Here is a 19,218-nt window from a genome sequence, read left to right as displayed (position 1 = left end):
AGCTGAGAGTAAATTGTTGATGAGCTTTATGCGTTACCAACCCCATAAAATTCCACTTCCCAGTTTGGTCCCAGGAATAAATATCCCAGAGTAGGGCCATGAAGAGACAAAGGTTTGTCACTATGCTTTATGAATGTTTCCAATAGCTTCAAGTTGCTAGTACAAGCACAAGCCAAAGGAAATAATAAATTTAATAAAGGCCAAAGGGTTCAGGGTCTATTCTTCTGCATTTATACATAATTAACTGATTAGTCCATGCTGTTTCTTTCCTGTCCTTTTCCCTGGAAGGAAAATGATACACAATCAAGCAATAGAAGAAAATCTACAAGGTGCCACAAGTTCTTCCCAGCTTCCTTTAAAAAACTTGGTGGCAGCTTGTGAAAAGCAGGAACAGAAGCATCTTTGTGGATGCAGGAGCTGGTGGTGGTGTGCAGCACTTTCATCCCTCCTTTTGTCACTGACATCCTCCAAGTTTAGAAGTGTTCCTCTTTAAATCTTTACAAAGGTGAATTTTGCATATATATATAAATAATAAATCTGACTGTGATCTACATCTCAGAGTAGAAAAAATATTAGCATAGAAAAGGTGTTGGTGTGTATGAGGCCATAGATACTGTGGCTTCTTTCTTGGCAAGCCCCTGTATAAGTTCTCTCTCCACTGAGGGAGGAATTGCACTTTTTTTGTGACAATAGCACATTATTCTGTGTACATAGCACAGTATTATACTTTAAAATCATTTCCTTCAGTGCTGTTGTCACAACCTACAGCTCACCCTTGAAACAGTTTTGCCCAGGACCTTCTCTCACATACACCTTTTTTTGTGTACAGGTTGCAAGTCCTCTGACATTTCCCCTTTCTCATCTCAGGGACAGTATATTTGCATGAGAACGTAAAATCTCTGTATATCAATTATATGGCCTTCAGAGTTTCATTCTCATTGTTTTGCTCTGAGATACAGTGTATACACTAAGATGGAGCTTTTTCAAAGCATACAAATATCTGATCCTTAAAATCATACTTTTCTGACTATTTTACTTTCAGAGTCAGGAAAAGGAATTAACAAGGAAATAAAACCAGATGTTAAAGTAATGTCCCCCAAAAACTGTGAAATGCTTAGAAAACTACATAGCCCCAAAATATGCCTTATTTGGTTTTAAGCGAATTTAGCAGGAATACAGCTGGGAGGATTCTGTAAAAAAAAAAAAAAAGAAAAAGAAAAATTTAAAAAGTATTTGTAGTACTTTAAGAATAAACACACAAGCATTTGCTTTGATGTTGTTTGTAGCCCCTTTATTCATTGCCCTGGAAAATGCAGTTTAATTTTTTTTCAAGTTCATGAAAAAATGTTCAAGGTTCTGGATAATTGTGTAAATACATCTTCATAGAAAACTCTGTGCCAGAAGTGTTTGTGTGGCCATCTTGAAATCTCTTCAACCTTCTGAATTCCTTCTTATGAAAGTGTAAATGATGCAAAAAGCAGGCAAAAAAAGTAATCCCAAAGCCAAACACAGAATTTAGATGGTCTTGTGTAACAATCTAGCAAACAATCATTAAATGGGGAAGTCTTTGAACAGCCTCAGCAATTCACAGGTATTTGTTGAGTGTGTTCAGTGTTTCTAGAAACAAACCTGAATAGATTACAAAGAGAAGAATCTCTGTCCAGATCCCAGAAGGAATCTTGTCTCAGCATCCTGGAGTTCTGTGGATGCCTGTCTGGTCATTCTGGAAATATTTACAACACTTTTAGGAAGCTCACACTGTTCCATCAAGGACTGTTGACACCAAAACATCCTTTTTTTGGCTGGAAAACTTGATGGTAACCCTTAAATATCCTTTTTACGTTCACATTTACGCCACAAGGTCTCCACACAGAGCTCTTTACGTGTTCATGTACAGGGAAAAGGCTAAAGAGACCCGTGCCAGGAGCCAGACCTCTGGCCATCCAGCCTGTTCCATAGTTTCCTACTCCCCTGGTAGACCATCCTGGAGAAAAGAGAGATAAACATTCCCCGGGCTCATGGCCCAAGCTGGGAAATAAAGTGATGGAAGGCTGGGTATAGTGGAAAGTCAAGGACATGCAAAACATCTTCTCCTGAGGTATCCAAGCAGGACCCTGGATGTGCTGCCACTGACACAGAACCTACTTCTGATGAGGGAAAAAGCCCAAACCACACACTCTCGGTGCCTTGACTGTCTGAGCTGAGCAGGAAAGAGGCCAAGAGCTCAGAGCCAGCCCTTGAGTTTCTCAACACCTGATGTCACATCTGCAACAACTCATCCAGCCTCAGGCCCCGACACAAAAACTCTGAAGGACAAACAGCATCAAAAGAAGTGTCTCAGGTCACAGCCCTTCTCAGAAGTCCACTCTTCACAGAAGCTGGGCAGGGCCTGAGCAGAACCTGAGCCCAACAACAACACACCCTGTGCCTCTAAGTCTGGCCTCCGAGTTACGAACAAGAACACAAATCAAAGTTTTTAAATTATGGATCTGCAGGGTGGTGGCTGCTGTTCTTGCGTAAAGGAAACAGAATCAGTCCCCAGAACAGAACCTTCCATGGTGTGGATCACTTAGGGTCTACAAGATTTACACACTGAGCAGCATGAGTAACCCAAGTATCTTTTACCTCAAATCTTCATCTAAGACAAGGTATTTATTTATGATTCTGTTCCCTTTTTTTCTTTCTTCTTTATCAATAGCATCTGTCATAGGATCATGTGTTTTGGGAAGTAAACAGTAGAGAAATCCCTTCTATGCTAAGGAACTTGCCAAATCCTAAGAAGAAACTTTTCAATATACAGCCAGGCCTGGCTGAAAAACCAAGGAAAAGGTGTAATATATAACTCTTCCACAATAAATGTATGCAACAAGTCTACACTCAATCACCAATGGTATTTTCAAAGCCATCCTCATTATAGAGATTATAGAAAAATGCAGGTTTCTCTTCAGTGATTTTTTTTTTCTTTTTCTGCCTCACACATTGCCTTTTTGATGGCTTTTCCTGCTTTAGGGGAAATTCTTCCAAACCTCTCAGATTAATCCTTATAGTAGTCAGTAGCTACAGACATTGGATCTGACCATTTTCTTCTTGTGCCATTGTTTTTTAACAGAAGTTGGATGATGAAACCTTTTATTATTACTTCTTCTTGAGGAAAAATGTTTTTAATCAATTGCCACATGAAGCCTGGAATCCTAGAGGGGTTAGACTAGAGAACAGAAGACAGAATGAAATAGGAATCTGACAATCACTTCTGATTTCAGTTTCTTCTCAAAGAAACACGAGTGGTATAAATTTCAGACATTCATGTGCATCATTTTCTTCTTGGAGCCAATTTAATAAAGTTTCTTTCATTAGCAATATTTATTGCTACTCTAAACATCAATTTCTTGCCAACTCCTATCACTGCAGGCCAGTTACACACATTGCAAACTTGCTGCCTTGTGGAAGAGGAAATTGCTCTACATGCTACCTACTTTGGGAATGCACATGGTATGGTATATTGGGCTGGGTCAAAAGTCTTTGCACAGTTTTGGAAGCAGGAAGTGCTAATGACAAATTTGACACATGTTGACAGGGACAATTTATGTTTCAGGATTACTTGAGCAAAATTTTCTGATTACTCAAGCATTTTAAGAGTGTCTCCGCTAAGAAATGCAGGAATATATCAGTTAATATTATCAAAACAAACAGTCATCAGAAATGTCACTGGTGCAAATCTGATCTTTGTGTACATTTGCTATTGACAGCCAAGGCCTGCACAACAAAAAAGCTCAGTGCAGTCTGCTGGCGAAATCAGATTCAATGGCTTTTACCCTAAAAAATTAATCTTATTTTTCATAGAATCATTTGGGTTGGAAGGGACCTTTAAATGTCATCTAGTCCAAACCCCTGCAATGAGCAGGGATTTTCAACTAGATCCCGTTGCTCAGAGCTTCTTCCAGCCTGACCTGGAATGTTTCCAGGGATGGGGCATCCACCACCTCTCTGGGCAACCTGTGCCAGTGTTTCACCACCCTCATTGTAAAAAAATTCCTTCTTACAGATAATCTAATTTGCTGGCATGGACTAGAGTGACTGATATTTTGCAGAAACAAATTCCAGTGAACAGAGTCACGTTTCCCAAACAGGAAAATACAGGAGATTAAAAAATAACCAGTAAATCTTGCTGTTTCTATGAACCTACCTAGATTTAAATGAGGGCAGGGGCAGAGGGGTGAGAAGGGGGGAAGTCTCTCCAAGGCTTCAGGCTTCTTAGAGTAAGAAATCAGAACTAAAAGAAAGCAGCTTGGAAATAGGCATCCTAAAATTTAAGCAGGGTAGTTTTCATCAAAAGAACTCCTTTACCTGTGGTGCGTCATACTGAAAAACACATCCCAAGACTGTCCAAGCACTGTCCCTCAGAGAAGTGCTGCCTTAACAGGGCTAATCTGCTTCATAACAAAGTGCAGAGAGAATGATTTGCCATGTGGGTAGTGGGCCACACTCCAGGATTCCATCAGAAAGGGCACATGTCAACCCTTTAGACAGAAATCAGTAAAAAAGAGTGGATATATGGATAAAAAAGCAAGGACTGCCTGTGACCAGGGTACAGCCTAGTGAATGGTAGACCTGGAAGCAAGAGTCTTAGGTAAAGATGTCATCCATCCTTAAAAGTAGAAGCACCCTGGCAGGACAAACCTGAATGAAGTGACTACTCACATTTGGATACATAATCTGCCTGCTTCTGCATGAAACCCCATCACCTTCTGCATGGGGAAACCCAAAGGCTACAGCAAGCCCTGTCTGCAGTTCCTCCTTCAGCTGCTTCATTCCAGATTGCCACTGATGCCTGAGGGAGGTTGTCTGAGTAAATCAGTGTGAAAACTAAGAAAGAAGTTCTGAAACAGCAGCCAGAATTCTCTCTTTTCCTTAATATCATACCTCTTCTTCCATTCCAGTAACCCTGCCTTTTTAAGCAACTCAGAGGAAAAAAAAGTCCTGCTCTGGCCTTCTGCATTGCTTCCCTTCCCACCACCCCCAATTCAAAATTAGAGAAATAGGTAAATAAGCTGCTGAGCTGCCTCTTGCAGCATGATGCCCTTGACAAGAATCCCAGCTGACAGGTTCAGTGCTGAGCTGCACCAAGTGCTTCCTGCCAGTATGGGTGGTCTGAGCAGTGGATCTGACAGCTGGGAGCAGGGAAGTGGACCCGGAGTAGTAACCGGGGCTGGGGAGGTGCAGCTTGGCTTTCATCTGCTGCACATTTGTCTGCAGTCCCACAGGCAGGGCACAGCTTGGCACACTGCGAGGCTTCTCCTGCTCATCCTCCTGCTGTAAACAAATGTTTAGATCAATAATTCATCCATTCATTTTCCCTGAATCATCCCTGAGCGGCTGCAGGCTGAGGCGCTCGCCATGGTTCATGATCACGGCACAAGGGACTAATCTAAATTACAGGCTTAGTGTGCAGTGATTTATATCAGTAGCTTACACCCTGACACTACAAGTCAGAGCCATGGAATAGAATCATAGAATATCCTGAGTTGGAAGGGAACCATCAAAGTCCAACTCCTGGCTTGCACAGGACAGCCCAAGAATTCCATGTTCCTGAGAGCATTGTCCAAGTTCTTCGCAGGCTTGGGGCTGGGACCACTTCCCTGGAACAGAAACCCCCAAATCTTAACAGACTATGGTGGTACTTCTGCATTTCTTTTTTTTTTTTTAAAAAAACCACATTAACCTACTCATCTCAGTGGCCACAATTTGACTCATCTTGGCAATTTCTAGAAATTGCTCCTAAAATTAGAAAAACCCAAACAGTTCCCTAAGGGACAGCATAACAAATGGCTAAACATGGGAGCTCCAAGAGGTACTCTGAAGTCAAAACACAGGGAAGGAAAAACCCAATGTAGCTTTTCTTCATTGAAGGACAGACTACTGACCTGCTTCCTTTCTGAGTAGGTGGCCTTAAATGAACCCATGAAACAAATCTGACTTTTTGGAAATTATGTTCAAGCTCGCAGCATTGGAGCATCACTTTTCCCACAGCAGAATCAAGGCCACTGACAGCAAACCCAAGCAATGCTGACAAACATCACACCAGTATATATTTGTTACTGGTAACTAAAGGTCCTAGTCCTTAGACAGAACTAGCTAACCAAGAAATTTGGGTTGTTAAAACACAGATATTTCTGAGTTATTCCTGAGCATAGAAAATTTTTATAGGGAAAAAATATCTATAGTTTTTTCACCATTGCTTAATTTCAAAAATTACAAAGAAGCTTGCTTGAAGTTCACAGGAAGAAAAATCATCTTGGGCTGAAGTAATGCATAGAAAAAAACCAATCCTAAAGGATAATTTTTCAATGAAGTGACATCATGTGCAGAAGGGGATAAGGCAATAGAAGCTGCAACACAGACAGATCCTAAGGTGAGTTGGAACAATTGAGAGGGAGATAATGGGAGGTGGAGGATTCTTGATGGCACTACAGAGGGCAAAGTTTGGATCCTAAACACATTAATAAGACATCCCCAAATCTGCCATCATGTAAAATAACTTACATATTTATAGATTTACATAAATCTACCAGTCTATAAATTTTCATATATGCATTTATATTTAGATTATAAATTTTATCTACAAACCAAGATTATTTCTGTACAGAGAGATAAACCATATATGGTATTTAATTTTTTTGCCATAAAATGTGTTTTCTTTCAGATATTTTGAGAATAATGACTTGTTAAAACAGGAGTTGCCACATTCAATATTTAACAGATGTCTGGTTTTAGATACCATGCCCATTGTGCTTCTCCCTGAATTCTTCTATGTCCTAAAGCTTGGGTCTGCATGGATTATTTCAGTCCTTCCCATACCATTCCTACTTTCTCCTTTCCTGCCTCTCCAGGGTCTACTCACGAGGCAACTACAGGGCTGTGGTCCCCAGTAGAAGAAAAACATGGACACACTGCAGTGAATCCACTGGAGAGCCCCTGAGATGGTTAAGGGACCAAAGGACCTGATGAACAAGGAGAAGCTGATAGCACTGGGATTGCTGCACCACAGGAAAAGAAGGCACAGGGGATCTTACCCATGCGGCAGGTTGGAGAAGACAGAGCTGAAACCTTCTCAAGGGCACCCAGTGAAAGGACAAGAGGCACAGGGCATCAATGGAAATGTAGGGAGTGCAATTTAACCATTAAAAAATCCTTGGTGTAAGGGTGTTCAAATACTGGGAAAGCTGTTGAGTTTCCATCCCTGGAAATATTCAAAACCCAACTGGACAAGTCTTTGAGCAACATCCTGTAGCTGAGCCTACTTTGAGCAGGAGGCTGGACCAGATGATCTCCAGAGATCCCTTCCAACCATAGCTATTGATTCTGTGGCTAAATGGTTTCTGTGCACTTTTCTCAGCTGGGAACAATGGAATCTGACAACAGAAGTACTAACAGATACTGGGATTCATCATTATTGCTCCGTTGGCACCATGATAGTCTCATAGTCCTGCTGGCTCGCACGGAATTTCTGCAAACTACAAGTGCTGAGGTGTTTTTTCCCTTTTCTCATGACGACTTCTGACATACAGTCCTATGTAAAGCCATGGTTATTGCAGAAAGGGAAAGGAAATGCCAAAAACTTACTCATTTCCATGTATTCTGGAGTCAGCCCAGTGAAAGGTTCCAAGACGTAGTCAAGATCCCATTGCTGAGGGTCCTTTGATTGGTTGGTGTCCGTTTCCTTTGGCTCAGTTCTTTCATCCTTCAGCTTCCTCAATAGCTTCTTGAGCTTCCTGAGGAACAAAAGTTCTGATTGAACCAAGTCTTTTTTTTTTTTTTTTTTTTTTTTTTGCCTGCAAGATTTGGCCCAAGTCTTTGCAGAGCAACACAAAATTACTCTTGTGTTACTTTGGTGCATCACAGGGTGAATTTACCCCACCCTGTGAAGTTCTGATGCTGTTTATTGACAGGTACAAGCTGCTGGAGTTGAATACAGTACTTTATAATGATTTTTCTCTCTAGATGCCTATTCCAAGGGGATCTTCCTGAAGATCTTTGGACCTAAATAATATTAGTAATCAGTACTCTCAAGAACAATGCAGTGAGCACCTGTCCTTTAACAAAATACAAAATGTGATAGCTTCATACCATGTATCTACCACAGGTGCACTTTTCTCTCACTATAAAAATCAGGAACATCCAGTATAATAGACTTTTAAGGTAAAAAAATTACCAGACATTCATGGGTTGCCCAGAGAAGCTGTGGCTGCCCCATCCCTGGAAGTGCTCAGAGCCAGGCTGGGTGGGGCTCTGAGGAACCGGGGATAGTGGGAGGTGTCCCTGCCCATGGCAGAGGGTTGGAACCAGATGGTCTTCAAGGTCCCTTCCAACCCAAACCATTTTGTAGTTATGTGATACTTCCAAACAAAGAGAGTGCAAGAATGTTCTGACAGCATGAATAGAAGTATCAAACACCGTCCCACTGAGATGGGGATACAAATTTCATGACAATGACAAATAAATTAAAGTGAATCCTTTTCTAAATGAAGAGTAAAGTTTTCCCAATGCCTCCCCCCCATGATATTTTAAATACATATGCATCAACAACTCCACGCTGTTTCACACACTGAGAAATTCCCGTGGAAAAGCACAGTAGAATGAGGTATTTCTTCAAAGTCAAGGCAGCAAAATACAGTGGAAGTAGCATAAAATAGCCAGATTTATACTTATTGCATGTCTTTCTTTTGCAGGTGATATTCATCTTCCACAAAAACATGCGGCACTATTTTACAGTTCTTCACATACATGCCATGAGTGAAAATCCAGACTAATTCCAGTGATGTTTTGCCAGTAGTGTAAGCAGGGCTCTCCCACAAACTCTTCCCCCACAGCTTGTGACAAACCCTTTGAACTGTAGGTGTGTGGCCTGGAGACAGGAATATTTGGGGGAAGGGGTTTTCCTTTGGACCTCCAGTGAAGCAGAACTGCTTTTCCTGGACCCTGACTTCAGTAGCAGGGCAAGGCTGGGGAACAAAAGCTGGCAAACACAATAAAGGCTTTGCTGTGTGGGTTTATTGCTTTATTCCCAAACTTACACTGAGCCATGGGATCACTCTGTCCCAGCACCACACAAGGCTCTGTAGCAGCCTGGAAATGCCCACAGTGGCTGAGGAATTTCTCCACTGCCCAGTGTTTACAGGACCCATTCCATTCCATCACCAGTATGGAGGAACTGGGGATTGGAGGACACTCTTTAAACAGGTCTAGATTGCATCAGGCCCTCTCAGAACCTGGATCACAAAGCTTCAAAAATCAACAGGACAACTCCAGCTTCTGTTTGAGATGGAATGAAGATGTAGCTCAAAAGTCTGATGGTAACTTCATCAGTACTTTGGCAATACTTGTACCCAGGACACTCAGATTACACAGTTTTAATAAAGGGGTGTGGGGAAATTTAAAATGCTTCACAAGACAGAATTAGATTAATCCTTACAGACATTTACCTCCTACATCATGCAAATTCAGCCATTTCAAGACACTAAAATTCCCTTTCTCCCCATCTGCCTTTATGGCAGCCAAGGGAACTTATCTGTGACAGAGGTGATGTAGCATTCAGAGGGTAGGAGGCTGGGGCAGGATTGAAAACAATCAAAGAATTCCCAAGATGCTCTTCCAACATATCCCAATTAGTTTCCTAATGTGAGGGACTCTCAGAGGGTGGTGAACAATAAGCTCAAGACAGTGCTGATTTCTGTTCCAATGAAAAGATTTGAGCTACAAATGTCCCTCACACTTCTGTGGGCAGATGAGAGTGAAGATCATCTCGTTATCACAGCGCAGCAGCAGCTGAGATAAAATTTGGGTGTGTTTAGGTGTGAAGTCTGTGCACGTGTGATCTAATCCTTCAGCCACAGCACCACAGAATCCAGTTCTGGAGTTTAATGCATACACACACCTCCCACGAGAACCCAGTAACTAAAAACAATAGTTGTTGTTTTTAATGTTTATTTGGGAATACACCAAATCCAGGGCTCAGTTGCTCAGAATAATTTTTAATTTTTCATCTGGCTATCTCTAAGCCAGGCATGAGGAACAGCACCTTTAACCATTTGGAGCTCAGCCTTGGAAGAGTGTTTGTATGCTTCTTATGTATTTTTTTGTAAAAGATCAACTGACTGAAAGCAAGCCAAACTAATTACTTCAAATTTTCCACACAAAAAAAAAGTACCTTTGTGTTATATCCAAGCATGTGAAGTTTGAGACCAAGCAGAAATCTGTCAGAAAGTTAAAGGAACAGAGACGGAGGATTTGCAGGGTGTTATTCTCCAGCTATGCAGCAGTAGGGCAATGAAAATGAGTTTTGCAGAACCCTATATCTGTACCTGTGATTGTGATGCTAAAACTGAGTATGCTTCTTAAATGCCTTTGTTTGAAGCCTGTTTCTTAATTATCCAGATAGATGTTTTTAAAGAAGATTGACAGTAAAAGAGTTCTTTCAGCTTCTGATTTGTTTCTGCCAGGCAGCCCCCCCACGGTGAAGAGGAGGCAGGTTTGCCCGTTCAGGATGAGTGTTCCAGAAGCTTTGTGCTGAAGAAGCTCATGCAGCAAAGTTTCATGACTCCACACAAACCTAGGCAAAGAGGGAAAACTGTAGAGGGTCGAAGAGCCATAATTTCTGGTCCTTCTGCCAGCCAATATCAAAAAGCAAGGTGCATCTTGAAGGAGACTGAGCAGCATGTGAGATGAATGGATGTAGGATGAGAGAGAAAGAAAATGAACAGTTTTTTGTCAGGCTGTGTCTAGAGCAGTTAAAAATGACACTGCAGCTTCTCACAGGAGATTGGCATGAAATTATTGTGTTAGGTAGGAGGTGGTAATGTGGTTGAATTATGCTGATTGTACTTCCCAGTATAACCACTAAGCACAGATGTTAACAAGCATCTGAAGTGAGCATAAAATCACTACAGCCCCACCTGTCAATAACCCTCGAGCTTTTGAGAAAAATATGATGAAAAGAAAGGAATAAAGCTCCAAGTGATCCTGGCTGGGCTGTGAGCACATGGTGATTAGATGAAGGCTCCTTTTCAAAAAACAGAGAGGTGATTGAACAGTTTCTCTATTTATACAGTAAGAAGGAGCAGCTGGATTTGGGGGATCTAGGGGAAAGCATGACAATGACATGGGAAAAATGAGAAATTTGTGGAGTGAGACACAGTAGAATGGATAGAGGCTGAAGAGGTGGGGCATCTGGAAGAGAAGCTGAAAGAGGACAGATGCAGGAAAATTACTTTATTGGCACAAGTGTTTGTGTCTTCAGTGGCTGTACAATTGGGATTGTTGTGCCTGGAGAAGAGAAGGATTTGGGGTGACTTCATTGTGGCCTTGCAGTGCCTGAAGGGAGCCCACAGGAAAGATGGAGAGAGGCTCTTGACAAGGGCCTGGAGTGACAGGGCCAGGGGCAATGGCTTCACGCTGACAGAGAGGAGGGTTAGATTGGATATCAGGAAGAAATTGTTCCCTGTGAGGGTGCTGAGGCCCTGGCACAGGTTGCCCAGAGCAGCAGTGGCTGCCCCATCCCTGGCAGTGTCCAAGGCCAGGCTGGATGGGGCTCTGAGCAACCTGGGCTAGTGGAAGGTATCCCTGTCCATGGCAGGGGGGCTGGAATTAGATGGTCTTTAAGGTCTCTTACAACCCAGGCCATTCTGTAATTCCATGATTCTCTGAATACTTGCTAGAACAGAGAGGCATGTGGAGGCTTTACATGAAAAGACAGAAAACGCCTAGAATCCAGCTGCCAGGAGCAAAGAACTATTTATGTCAGATGGGTTTTTTTAAGGCTCTCCTTCCAGGTGATGCTTTTGAGTTGTAGCATGATGAAAAAAGGGACAGGGAGAAAGCTAAACAGAAAAGATTCTCAGGGTGAGCAGCTGGAGCACTTGTGTCTGGGCAAAAGGAAGAGCGGCAACCCAGACTGTTGTGTCCTCACCTATAATTTTGTTTCCCACTTTTGGGAAGGAACACTGAAGATCCAGGCTTTCCTTCAGTCATACTCCTGCAGTCTGTTCACATAGAGAAACACCTTCTCACATTCACAGGCACAAGAAGGAGGCAGGGGGAGAACAAAAGTGTCTAAACTTCTTGTTCTCTTCCACAAACTTGTGGTACAGCCATGCCTCCTCGGCACACTCAGATATCCTGGATTCTACAGGAGATTCAGTTGTGTTTGGGGATTATTGGTTTCTTAATCAGAGGAAAACAACAACAACCAAAAACAGGAAAGGAAAGGGAAAAAAAAAAAAAAAAAGGCAAAAAACCCCACCCAAACCTTTAATTGAGATTAATTTAGTAAAGGTGAAAAACAACATAAGAGATAACAGCTATGAAGGGGTGTCTTTAAATGGATTTTACTAACTCTTGGTATTCTCATCCAGCATAGTTAAGTGCATTTTGAAGGGAGTGATGGAAATTGATGCTGAATAAAAGGGCCAAAACCATGGCCTCACTACATTCAATAGGAGTTTTGCTGTTCAATTCAATGGGGCCAGGATTTCACCCTAAGGGTTTAGCACCAAGGTCAAAGACAGAGAGTAATAAAATAACCACATGGATTTTTTTTTTTCAGTAAGTTCAGAAAAAAAACAGAACTGAATAAAAAGGGGTCTTAAAGGAACTCTGGGTTAAGGCTTTCAAGCCCTGCAGCTTTTTAGGGTCAATTCCTGTGGCAACAGTAAAAGAATGATGGTATGTGACACATCTGAGTGAACTGTGGCATATTTACATCTGTTAAACTTGTGAATTCCAGTCCCACAGAACACACATTTCAGTTCAAGAGGGCTTAGTTCTCTATAATTCAAATCTTGTTGCATTTACCTAGCTGGTTTGATATTGTTGGATGAAGAAATCAAAAATAAACAAACCACACAAGGTTTAGGAGAACAGCAATTACATCTATTATAGCTGTGGCAGCAGTTTCTACAGAAAAACTGAAGGAAAAAGCAAGGATGTGTCCTCCACGACCCTAAAATTGCAGGGCTGCCATCTGAAGTTTCCCTCCTCATCCAGCACTGATTGTGGATGAAGCCCAATGAAGACATGGAAAGACACTTCCCAATTCTAGCAACATTTGGGGTTCTAGAAACATGAAGGATGACTGTTGCTTGCAAACTCACTCTACCTCTACTTAGCAGTATTTTTTGAGGGGAAAGAGCAAATGGGACAGCTTTGTGATTTTCTGCAAATCAACTAAAATGCCTTGGGTTTTCTGGTGAATGAAATCAAAATGTTTCCTGAAAAAAAATCTTGAAATCCTGAGATTTCAATGAGGAAGAAAAGCCTTTTGAAGTGGGTCATCAGATAACTCAGCAGAGAGGTGCTTCCATGTTACAGATGTGCAGGGGACAGCACCAGATTCTGAGGAGCAAATCACCATTTATGCCATTCCCTCCTGCCTCTCCATATGGAGAAGGTTGGTGGCAGCACCTGGACTCTGCCCACAGTGAAAATACAGAGAACCCATGGAAGAATTTGTGCTATTCACTCCAACTCTCAATCCCTCCAAAGAGGCACAAGGCAAGAGGGGATGAAAAATGCAGCTGCTGGTACCATTACGGATCCAGCCCAAACCAGTAGAGTGGTCCATGCAGGAATAGAAGGCTAACTCTGATTTAATTAAGTGATTAGGGATTCTCCTGGTGGAAACATGTCCAGGGAGAAGGACCGAGCCCTACAGATACAAACACCATTTTTTTGGGAATGCAGACAAGCAAAGGAAAAGCAGATATGTTTATTCAAGGATGACAAGATAGCATTGTGACTGAAATGAGGTATTTATCTAGGAAGGAGAGGATGAAAGTGTGTTTGTTTTTAAACAGTTTTAAAAATTGAGGCCACCACAGTTTGTTGGCTGAAGGATGGGGGAGCAGATCTGAGGGAGAAAAATGGGATGAAATTATCGCATTCTTGCACCGAAGGGAAGGAAATGAAAAATAATTGGACGTGACTTTCTGTTTGGACTGGATCAGCCCATGCTTTCATGAGTCAAAAATAATAAATACAGTATTTGTAACATCATAAAATCCCCATTAAAAAAGTCCAGTAGCAGTAAGTTTTTGGAAGACAAGAAACAAATTACAGTAGGTTTACACTGAGAAAGCTTTAAGCCTTCAACATGTCAGATATTTTGGGACTGATTTACCACCCTTTTCTCAAAATAAAATGTAAACTCAATAAGATGCAGACAGAAAACAGGCCTCCCTATTGAACTTTGACACAAGAATAATGAAACCATCCATAATCCACATCTGATTTGTTTGGGAATTTTTTTTCTCTCTCTATTTAAATTCCTTGCAAGAAAAAGAAAAATGGTTCTTCCTGAAAAAAGGGAGGGAAAGGGCTCATTTGAAATATATTTCATATCTTTTAAGAATCACTCTGCTTGATTTCTAGTTAGCATCTTCACGGCCTTATGGATGTGACCTAAAAGCTGCTGACACCAGAGTTGGAAGGTTCTCCCTCATTTCAGTGAAGCTGAGACATCTGAACCAGACTCTTCCTCTCCAACATTTCACAGGCCACTGGCACCATGAAGCAAACCTCCCAAGAGGCAGGAGCAGGACTTTCTCAGTGGATTCCCAGGGCCTGGAGATCCCCTTGGCACTGGTGACAGATGGGGAGAGTTTTCCTGCTGTATTTGGAGCAGGGGACTGAGCACTGAAGCAGCCTGTGACAGAAAGGCACTGAGCAGTGTGTCAGTATCTCTGCTTGCTCCAGCTCCTGCACCATCACAGACTGACACAAAGGCACCTTGGAAATGTGTGGATTTCATCCCTAAACCCGTAAAATAGTCATAGATCAAGTAATAGATTTCAACATCTTTTATGGCCTATTGCTTTCCCCCACGCTATCTCCCCTCCACTTTGTGCTAATTTGTATTCAATACTGCTGTCCTGAGAGCTTCTCTGAAACTTCCCAGATCTATCATACCTTGCCTGTTTTCCCTGGTTTCTGAAATTAATTTAAATCAATTATTTCATATATTCCATCACTTTCTTTAAGCCATTTAGTGAAGATACAGCCAATTATTCAACATAAAATATAACCAGATCATTTCACCACAACCAAAAATGTGATTTATCATCACATTCAATTAGAACTCTCTGAAGGCAGTGGCAAAAGTCCCATTTAGCTGAATAGGGATCAAGCCTTTGATTTACTGTGCCATAGGAATAACACATAATGGAAAAGGCTGGGATACATACGGGATTCCAATTTCAAAGAGATTGTTTTGAATCAGTTGCTTTCCAAGCATGATGATGCTCAGCTGAATGCAGAGTTCCATCAGACACCCTCCTGGAGCACACTGCAATTAAACAAAACCAGAGAGTGTGAAGGGATTAAGAGAATTAATTTAAAAATACCCACTGGGGAGAGCTCCCCGTGTCTCCATGTGCCCACTGTCCCTGCCACCGATTTGTGTGGGATCATGGAGCTCATCAATCACTGCAAATCTATGCTTGACAAGGTATTTCATCTCCACTCATAAAACTGCATAATGGAAAATATGCAGAACTCTGAAATAACTCACTGTGCCCTGGGGCTCCTATATTTCCTTTAAAAATATTTACTATATAATCAATTTAATAAACATAATGCAGTATCACCAACCTGATATCTCCCAGGGGGGGAAAAAGCCTTCAGCCTTGAAAAGACTTTTATGTCAGCTTTACTGTCAAAGCCTGAGTACATCTCCCAGTTTTCAAGGGAATACCCACAGCATTCCCTTTCATGAGGGAATTTGGTAAAAAAAAAGATGTTTACAGGTGTAGCACAAAATGGCTCCAGGTTTTTAAGCTGTAAAAATTGCCAAGCTTCCAGCGATCTGCAGAATGGGAAGCCAGATTCACATTTCCCAAGGGCCTCAACCAAATCATGGAATGTTTGTGCCTTAGTGCCCATCTGTAAAGCATAGAAATGGTGAAGCTTTACCTAAGAAAGACCATGAAATGGTCAACATTGCAGAAAGAAGGAATACAAAGTTGCCTTAGATGGAAACCCTGGGATTTGCCTATTCAAGTTGAAAATTTAACCTCCTGTTTCAACATTTTTTCTAATTTTCCCCTGTTGTCTGTAGTCCACTGAACACTGTAGACGTATTTCTTTGTGTAAGGGATTTTTTGGTAATTTTAATTTCATATGTACTTACCTCTTCCATCCTATAACTTTCAAACACGTACACATAGCGACCAGGACGGCCAACAAACCTGAAAGCAGTAATAATAGATAAACTAGTATAAGAATAGACAAGTAAGCTAATTTTGACACCATGATTTAATTTAAAAACACAAGAACATGTTAACTTTGAAATCAAAATTATTCATTCATATTAGCCAAAATATTTCAAAAGCAGCTTCTTCAACATGAATTTTCAAAGGCTCAGCACCTATTCAGCTTTGATTATTTCAAAGCAATAGGCTCTACAAATGGTTTTCTGCTACATCTGGATAAAATAATTTTAATAAAATACTTTTCTGTGCTAAAAAAAAAAAAATAATAAACTCCCTCACTTGCTTAGAGATCACAAATAAATCTGGGGACACATATCCTTATTCAGATTCTCTTACATGGGAGTAATGCCCTGAATGGAATTATTTACACATCTATACACAACCAAGAATCTTCTGGCTACACCAGGAGAAACAATGATATTGGCTTTATTCTAGCCATACAACACAAAATTATGGCCAAAAAAGAGAGAATGTGGTGATTTTTTTCATTGGTGTCTAACAATATTTGCAACCGCTGGCAAAATGCATCATTAATCCTCAAAACAAAGGTGCTGGATAGGATTAGTGAAGAGCAAAGATTAATAAACATTACAGCCCCCAAAAGGAAGAGCAAAATGATAGGAAACAGAATCCAGAATGTTTTAAACATTTTTTTGCCAAAGTTTTAGCAAAGAATCATTTTGAGCTTCCTGTTCAAAAGCATGTGGATGACTGGGTCCCAAAAGACAAGGATCCTGAGCCCATAGGAAGCCACACTTATTTAGCAGGACAGCTGAATTAGCTTTTTGGTCAATCACTTCATTTGCCAGTTGACTGTAACTATTTCTTAATTTAACTTGATATGAGAGAATAGTGCAAAATGATGAGAAAGTAATAGAAAGAGTTCTGTAATTTTAAATGAAGCAGGAAAACCTTTCTTTCCTGAATGATGCTTCAAGGAAAATTTGCTAAGCTGTGGAAAGTGAAGGCCTGTAAGCACCACCATTCACTATAAAAACGACACCCTCTTTTAAAACTAAAAGTAATTATTAACTTTAAATAACCCTGTCAATGATATTTTTTCAGAGCTGGCAAAGATGAGCAGTCCCAAGCCTTTGTGTCCATTTTATAACACAGATCCACTAATATAGACACATATATAAAAATATATGTACAAAACTACCTATATGTAAAGGATAGTTATCCTACCTTCCTTTAAAAAAGGCAACATAAAAAATTGATGCATAAGAATTCACAAACTTCAGTAGGAATGCCTTCAAAACCAGTCTTTCCTCAAAAGTTTTCTCTGTTTTTGGTATTTCTGGAGGGAAAAAAAAGCAAACCAGAGAACTGAATCAGTAAATATATAAAAATCCCTGAATCCCCAAACACATACAAAAACACCCAAACTAAACTTCAAACTTTGGGTTTATAGTGATGTTTCTTTCATACCTCTAATTTGTACCAAAGCCCACTAGGTCTGCCACTGAGTCCTGATTTCCAGAGATGTTCAATTCCAGAAAGCAAAAGCAGTATAAAGTACATTGCTGTATATATGGATATTAACATACATGAATATATCAGTTACACAACTAAAATAGCAAAACATTAATATTCTCAATTCAGGAATATTGAAAGCAAAGTACAGAGACTTTCAACCAGAAGAAACACCTCAAAAGCATCCTCAACTTGTAGTCCACAAGCCCTCTTTTCTGTGGTGAGATTGTTGATATGTTTGATGCTAAACACAAGACTGAATACACTTTTGAATGAGGTATTAAGTGAATTGAGTGCAGAATAAAGGCACATTTTTGATAACACTTCACTATATATATTCTGTATTTCAACATTTCTTGGTTTAAATATTTTCAGTGTTCATTACTCTGTTCCCAGATTTATTTTCAATTTCTGTGGAAATTTTCTAGCAGCAGAAAAAACAGGTATAAGACAGAGGCTTTTTAAACTGGCAGTAGGATGCTCTTTTAAAGATTTTATATGGGTGAAACCCTTGTTCTTCTCTGCTCATCCTGAGTTGTATCTAATGTGAGAGAAGATAATTTTATGATTCAATTTATCATTCTTGGCTGAACTTCTGTGGCACAAAAAAAAAAGTGTGGAATAATAAGGAGATCCAGAGCTCTGGGTTTAAGGACTTCATCAAAAATACTGCTGTACTTGTACAGTTTTGTTTTGGGAACAGTTTGGGTGTTCTGTTTGCTTTGCTGTTGTTTTGGAGTTTTTTTTCCTTAAGAAAGCAGCATGATTATTTTATAACTAAAGGAATAGCAAAGCCTAATGAACCCTCACTGCCTGGCTTTCGTTGTGATACTTTCAACCACATTTTCATAAAAGATCAGTGCACAACCTGATGAGCCCTAAGGCATAACCCACCTCTATGTGTAAAAAAGCTTAATTAAGCCTTCAAATAGTTCGTAGGTGATCCCATACACTGAATAGATCCACAGGACAACAGCTCTGGGCAGCAGGAATATCAAATAACAGCAGTGCAGCTTCTCATTTGAGGGAGAAAAATCCTAAACTCTTCCTTACAGAGACCCCCCCCCATGGATGAGCTCAGCCTCTGGATGAACATTTGCACACCATATATGGTCCCAGAGGCTCCCTCAGACATCCTATACCATAGCTGTAGAGGCATGTGTAGAATTTGTCCTCCAGCTCATCGGGTGTGCTGCATGAGAAACGCATTCAGCCAGAATAGGTGCATTAGTAACAGAGAAAACTCCCTCACCCCCAAAAAATGAAACACTCAGTGGTGGCTCGTTATGCCAAAATGGGGCAGCTGGAACTTTGCAGGTGGAGAATGAGCTGAGCTGAGGGTGGAATGGGCCTTAGCTCACTGAAGGAGCTGCTGCCTTTGCAAGGGACAAACATGAGTAGTTTTGATTTTGTCCTGTTTCACTGGTTCTTCCTTGACCTCAGAGAATTCTTCCCTGTGAGGGTGCTGAGGCCCTGGCACAGG

General features: G+C 40.8%; 1 protein-coding gene across 1 annotated transcript in view; it reads right to left on the bottom strand.

Annotated features, from left to right (window-relative positions):
• Window positions 1–19,218, bottom strand: part of ANO2 (anoctamin 2) — a 149,051-nt gene that overhangs the window by 12,326 nt on the left and 117,507 nt on the right. Inside the window, exons 17-20 of the mRNA XM_042050444.1 lie at window positions 17,448–17,559; window positions 16,178–16,235; window positions 15,234–15,334; window positions 7,621–7,769 (exon numbers count right to left, since the gene is read on the bottom strand). Of these exons, the coding sequence (XP_041906378.1) occupies window positions 7,621–7,769; window positions 15,234–15,334; window positions 16,178–16,235; window positions 17,448–17,559 (420 nt within the window). The remainder of the gene's footprint in view (window positions 1–7,620; window positions 7,770–15,233; window positions 15,335–16,177; window positions 16,236–17,447; window positions 17,560–19,218) is intronic.

Source organism: Corvus kubaryi, unplaced genomic scaffold, assembly GCF_017639235.1.
Source record: "Corvus kubaryi isolate FWS band 111438036 unplaced genomic scaffold, C.kubaryi_AGA036_p1.0 74, whole genome shotgun sequence".
Taxonomy (NCBI): Eukaryota; Metazoa; Chordata; class Aves; order Passeriformes; family Corvidae; genus Corvus; species Corvus kubaryi.
This window is presented reverse-complemented; position numbering and strand designations above follow the sequence as displayed.